Genomic DNA, 6,274 nt, shown 5'->3' with positions numbered 1-6,274 from the left:
CGAAATTTGTCTTCTCAGCAGCTCCATTTTCCCATTTTTGAAGTCTAAGTTGAGTCATAAACGAGTGGTGCGGGAGAGTAATTTCAAGTTTTTTTAGTCAAGTCAACTTTGAAAAACCAATTTCAAGGTTTTTTTCCTTTTTTTTTTTAAAAGGAAAACCAGTTCAACTTGAGAAACACTTAATCAGAAGTACTAGTTGTACACTGACTCACTTGTACCAGTTTATATAAAGGGATCGATGACTTCAATCTAACAATTCCAAAACCAAAGGCACTCAGCACTTTTCCACTCTCTATCCAAAAACCAAATGGAGAGGTTGATATGGCTCTTCCATTTCCTCTTTCTTTTCTTCCAGTATCAATCTGCTTGTTCATCCCCTCTCTCTTCATCTCCTTCGTCGAATCATTTGTGTTCTCTCAATGAGAGATCTTCACTGCTGCAATTTAAGCAAATGTTTACCATAGACTATGCTTCCTCTTGGTGTGATGTTCATGATTACCCGAAGACACTGTCTTGGAACGAGACTACTGATTCCGATTGTTGCTCATGGGACGGGGTCACGTGCGATGTGTCCACTGGTCACGTGACCGGGCTTGACCTCAGTTGTAGCCACCTCTATGGCACCATTCATCCGAATACCACTCTCTTCCAACTCTCACACCTCCAGCAACTCAATCTCGCCTTCAATCACTTCAACTTCTCCCCCTTTCCACCCTCTTTTAGCCGCTTCATGAGCTTATCCCATCTCAACCTATCCTCTTCCTTTCTGTCAGGCTCTATCCCATCAGAAATCACCCACCTATCCAAACTTGTTTCGCTAGATCTCTCTTCTTCCATTATGTTACTAAGACTTGAACCGCACAATTTCAAAACCCTGCTCATGAACTTGACCCGCCTAGAAAACCTGAAGCTTACCGGAGTAAACATTTCTTCGGGTCTACCCAATTCCTTGATGAATTTGTCTTCTTTAGCAACTCTCGACCTTGCTGGGACCGGAGTCGATGGAAAACTACTCGATTCTACTGGCTATCTTGGGTTTTTAAATTACATGGATCTCTCTTACAACAAACTCTCTGGGCCTCTTCCCGAGTCGCTTGGAAACCTCACGAGGATTACTCATCTAGATTTATCGGGAAACGCTTTGAACGGTCAGGTCCCATCTACTCTCTCAAATCTTGAGCAACTGACCGAGTTGAGCATTGCGGCCAACAATCTCGATGGTACAATCCCCAATTTTTTTTCTAAGCTTACAAAGTTGGAGTATTTACATCTCAACGATAATAATTTCAATGGCCCATTTCCATTTTCCGTGGCCAACCTAACACAACTTGTTGATTTAGACATTTCGTCTAATCCACTTACGGGGCCTAATCCTAATTACAACATAAGTGGACTTCGAATCCTACAAAGCTTCGACTTATTCAATTGCTCTCTCAACGGAACACTACCGTCGTGGTTATTTACTATTCCCTCATTGCAACTTTTAAGCCTTGGATATAACCAGTTGACTGGACAAATTCATGAATTCCTAAGTGATTGAATCTCAGGTCTTGTGAGCATTAACTTAAGCAACAATAAACTGCATGGTCCCATTCCGCTGTCAATATCAGGTCTTGTGAACTTGCGTTTCCTCTACCTTTCGTCGAATAATCTGAGTGGTGTCATGGAGCTACAGAAATCCTCAAACCTTGAAAAACTTGATCTTTCGGAAAATAATATCTCAGCTGTGAGCATTGGTAGTGGTAGTAATGCCAATGCTACCTTGCCCAATCTTTTTTCGGTGTATTTGTCCTCTTGCAATATAACCGAGTTCCCAGAATTCTTAAAAAGCGCAGAGAACCTCGGATCACTAGATCTATCCAACAACAAAATTCATGGAGAGTTCCCGGAATTCTTTAAAATAGCAGAGAACCTCCAATCACTAGATCTATCCAACAACCAAATTCATGGAGAGATTCCGAAGTGGGTAGGGGGGACTTCCTTGGTTTTTTTGGATCTTTCCTATAACTATCTTCAAGGACCATTCCGAGTTCCAGCATCATCATTATCCACCTTCCTAATCTCACACAATAAACTAACAGGAGAAATCCCTTCATCATCAATTTGCAATTCCAGTGCCCTAATGTATCTTGTTTTGTCGAATAACAACTTAAGTGGTGTTATTCCCCACTGTTTGGGAAATGTCAGCAACCTCTTAGTTTTAGATCTACGGTCGAATGGCTTCCATGGGGCTATCCCAACAACATTTGCAAATGGAAGTAGGTTGAGAAGTCTTAGTTTAAATGCAAATCATTTGCGAGGACCAGTGCCGCGATCTTTCGCCAATTGTAAACGCATGGAAGTTCTAGATCTTGGGAACAACGATCTATATGGTGCATTCCCTGACTGGCTGGAGTCTCTTCCAGAGTTGCAAGTTCTTGTCTTGAAATCAAACAGATTTCATGGTCCTATAGGCACTTCTAGAACTGAATCTCCTTTCCCTAAGCTTCGAATTTTCGACATTTCTCATAACAACTTCACTGGGCTTCTACCGGAACGATATTTCCTCAATTTCAAAGCCATAATGAATGTGGATAAATCGAAAATGCCGTTGCGATACATGGGAGATAGTATTGGTCATCATTATTCTGTAGAGTTGGTCCTGAAGGGGGTATCAACTGAATTAACATATATCCTCACAGTCTTCACAACAATCGACTTCTCATACAACAATTTCAAAGGAGAGATTCCAAATGGCATTGGAAAGCTACAAGGACTTCGGTTGCTAAATCTATCTCGGAATGGTCTTTCCGGTCATCTTCCATCATTGCTAGGAAACATTACAATGTTGGAATCGTTAGACCTCTCTTCGAACCAGTTCACCGGGGAGATTCCAGGGGAATTCACAAGTCTGACATTTCTTGCGGTCTTAAACCTTTCGGAAAACCATCTAGTTGGTCTCATACCTCAAGGAAAACAGTTTAATACATTTGAGAATAACTCTTATGTTGGGAATTCGGGATTGTGTGGATTTCCGTTGTCAAAGAAATGTGGAGATAGTGAGGCACGACCACAGCCTCCACAACCGATATCCCAAGATGATAATGATGATGATTTTGCTAGTGGATTTACTTGGAGGATCGTGCTGATGGGGTATGGATGCGGATTTGTAATAGGAGCGACTATGGGATTTGCTATGTTCTTGATTGGAAGACTGAAATGGTATACGAGAATAGTTGGAGGAGATCGGCGCAGGAAGGTGGTAAGGATAAATCAGATTGGTTGGGGAAGAAGTCAGCAAAGTTAGATGCTGTTTTCCGGGTAAGTGCTTTGATGTTTTGATGATTGTTTTACAACGTAGATAGTCTTGTCAAATTAATGCTCATCCGCAATCTCATCGCTGAGTTGGGTTCACGGTTCAAATCATTTACAAATAAGTTTTTGTTTTTTTTCAATCAGAATTATTACTCCTTCTGTCCCCTTATTATAGTCCAATATTCTATTTTGGGCTGTCCCTTAATAAGTGTCCATTTGGTAAAATTAGTGGGTAAAAATTGGTACATTGTCTATTTTGTCTCTAAAAGTAGATTCCATTTTGAAAAGTTAGTAAATAAAAAGTGTAATGATGATGGGTAAGTAGGGAAAGTGGAGAAAAAAGTTGATGTGAAAGGTATAATGATGATATTTTTTTAATAAGTTGGAGTTACGAAATAGGACATTTAAAAAGGGACGGAGGGAGTACTATCGTACCTAAGGGAAATACTACAATATACACCCTTTATATGGGTGTGTATCATATGCACCTCTCAAAATATTATGAATTATAGAGAAAATGTTACGAATCATATTGCTAAAAAGTTACGAATCGTATAAAGATTACAAGATATCCCAAAATGTTATGAATCATAACGAAAATGTTACGAACCGTACTACTGAAAGGTTACGAATTCTAGAACAAAAGTTATGAAAAATACTAAAATGTTATGAATTAATCATAAAATAGGTGCATATGGTACACCCTTTTAAGGGGTATGTATTGTAGACTTTCCCCGTACCTAAAACTGAATACTACAATTCAAACCAACACCACAATTTTTTATCGGTTGAAACCAAACATCTCTTCATTGTTCAAAAATAAAAATTAATTGGACAATAGTTAGTTGGTACTTGGTACTCTGTGTGTAAGATATACTTATTATATCATATGGTTTTTTCTTTCTAATATGTTACATTCGTATATTATAATGATTCTAGCCTAATGCAGTTAAACTATACCAATTTTTTTTTTAGGCTACTTCAACTGTCACGTGCTTATTTTTTATTTATGAAAGAAATTGATAAATGAGAATGTAAAATAACCGGTTTTATATAAAATCAAATCAAAATTTTTAAGATTATAAATAGCTATACATGAATAATTATCAATAATATTCAAAATGAGGTATATACAAAATAAAATTTTTAAATAATTATTCTATGACCACACCCAAATACACACCCACACACACACACTAGAGTGTGCAATGTGAACGGAGCCCAAACATGTGTGTGTGGGTGTGGTTGTAGAATTATTGATTTGTAAAACTTGGACGATCGATCAGAGAGCTCCGGGCCCCAACATGGCTCTGCCCTTGATTCGAGAAGATCAACAATTTCTTGAAGACTTGAGGTAATCGAAAGCGGAGGAGGAGAGAACTCAAGGCAATCAGAGAGAGAGAGAGCCGTTCCGCTTTCTCAAATAAATACTTAAAAAATAAGAACCTATTTTCAAGTTTAAAATTAATGAGCTTACAAAAATAATAAAGGGAGCTCAAGCCTTCATACAATCCCTTGGATTCAAAACAACATGACACATTCCCCCTTCGGTTCCCGAGTCATCTGAGCCCTGCCTCCCAAGTGTAAGCTTCCGACCTCACGAGTGGTCGTCCTTTTGAGAAGCCCTTGAGGCTATCCTTTCCTTTTCGCTATGTCGACCTTCACGGTCTACTTAATCCTTCAGCCTTTAAGAGATTTGGGCCACGTACCCACATTCTCTTTCCTAGTAGTTTGTGAGACCATCTTTTTCTTTTTCCTGCTAGATTATTGGATGACTCAACGCTTAATAAGTTGTAAGTTCTTTGCGTTAATTAAGGGTATGGATTTGTTTAGCAAATGTTTTTGTAGCATTGAGATATGTGACCAAACTTTCCAGACCAAATCAAGTTAATCAACAATGGACACAGAGAGTTGAAAGTGATTCTCTGATGGTGATTAATGTTTTTCTTTTTCTGGAATTTTGCAGGAGGAAATAATAACTGGGGTGGCTTGCTAGAACGAGTACTACAATAATATCATGCCCTGTATAATACATGTTTTATATAGTCTTCAAATAACTTCTCGGTCACTGATCTTTTCGCAAAGAATGCAGCTAAAGATGAAAAGAGATTTGTGCATTTAATTCTTTGTCAGTGTTTACACCATAATTTAGTATTTAGTCTAATATGATCGATTGGGTCAAAATGTTACACGTGTCAACACGTTTTAGACTAATTGATAAAATGCAATATGAAGCCTGTTAAGGAAAATGGACTGATAAGGAAAATTGACTGATCAAACGGTTGATATTCGACTGAACACGTGTCAGAATATTGCATCACATACAGATCGTGAGTAAGGTAGTTAATGCGAGTAGGCAGTTGGAATAATTATAACGTTGGGAACATGTGAGATCATGGAGAAATAACCACCTCGTGCAGATAGTGGAGCAAGAATAGGGAGCATGGAGCCAATTAATTCAAATCGTAGGAGGGAATTCCATATGATTTGAATTTCAAGTCGATGGCAGCCTATAAATACAAGAAAAAAAGATATTTAGAACCCCCCAATCAATCGCCCAAAGGCTTCTACTTTTATCTGTACTTTACATTTCTTGCTCTAGGAGTAGCTTGTAATTTAACCGTCTGTTCGATTGTGTTCTCATAGTCGATTTGACTTCTACACCGAGGAATAATAAAGTCCATTTTGTTGTTCTTCTTTCATCTCCATTCACTTCATTAAGTTTGCTTCCAGAGAAGTCCTGAAATACGGCAAGGAACCAAACTCCACCACCACAAACACCCACATTTCCAGCACACTCAGCAATCCTTAGTCGATTAGTTGACTATCAGTAAAATAGACAAACAATTTTGGCGCTAGAAGGAGGGCCCTTACTAATTTGGAAGTAATGGCACCAGCAACAAGGAAACAAGGCGACAGACCTGCAGAGCCTCAGAATGAAGGCCTGGAAACCCAAAACGACGTGGCGCATCCTAAACAA

At 38.8% G+C, this 6,274-nt stretch overlaps 1 protein-coding gene across 1 annotated transcript; it reads left to right on the top strand.

Moving 5' to 3' along the window:
* Window positions 1–307: 307 nt before the first annotated feature.
* Window positions 308–5,359, top strand: LOC131328066 (receptor-like protein 9DC3). Its single transcript, XM_058361205.1, has 3 exons — window positions 308–1,220; window positions 1,548–3,300; window positions 5,261–5,359. The coding sequence occupies exons 1-2, from the start codon at window positions 308–310 to the stop codon at window positions 3,284–3,286; spliced, it is 2,652 nt and encodes an 883-aa protein (XP_058217188.1). The 3' UTR covers window positions 3,287–3,300; window positions 5,261–5,359.
* Window positions 5,360–6,274: the final 915 nt, after the last annotated feature.

Source organism: Rhododendron vialii, chromosome 1a, assembly GCF_030253575.1.
Source record: "Rhododendron vialii isolate Sample 1 chromosome 1a, ASM3025357v1".
Taxonomy (NCBI): domain Eukaryota; kingdom Viridiplantae; phylum Streptophyta; class Magnoliopsida; order Ericales; family Ericaceae; genus Rhododendron; species Rhododendron vialii.
The sequence above is the reverse complement of the archived record's forward strand: the minus strand, read 5'-3'. Positions and strand labels throughout refer to the sequence as shown.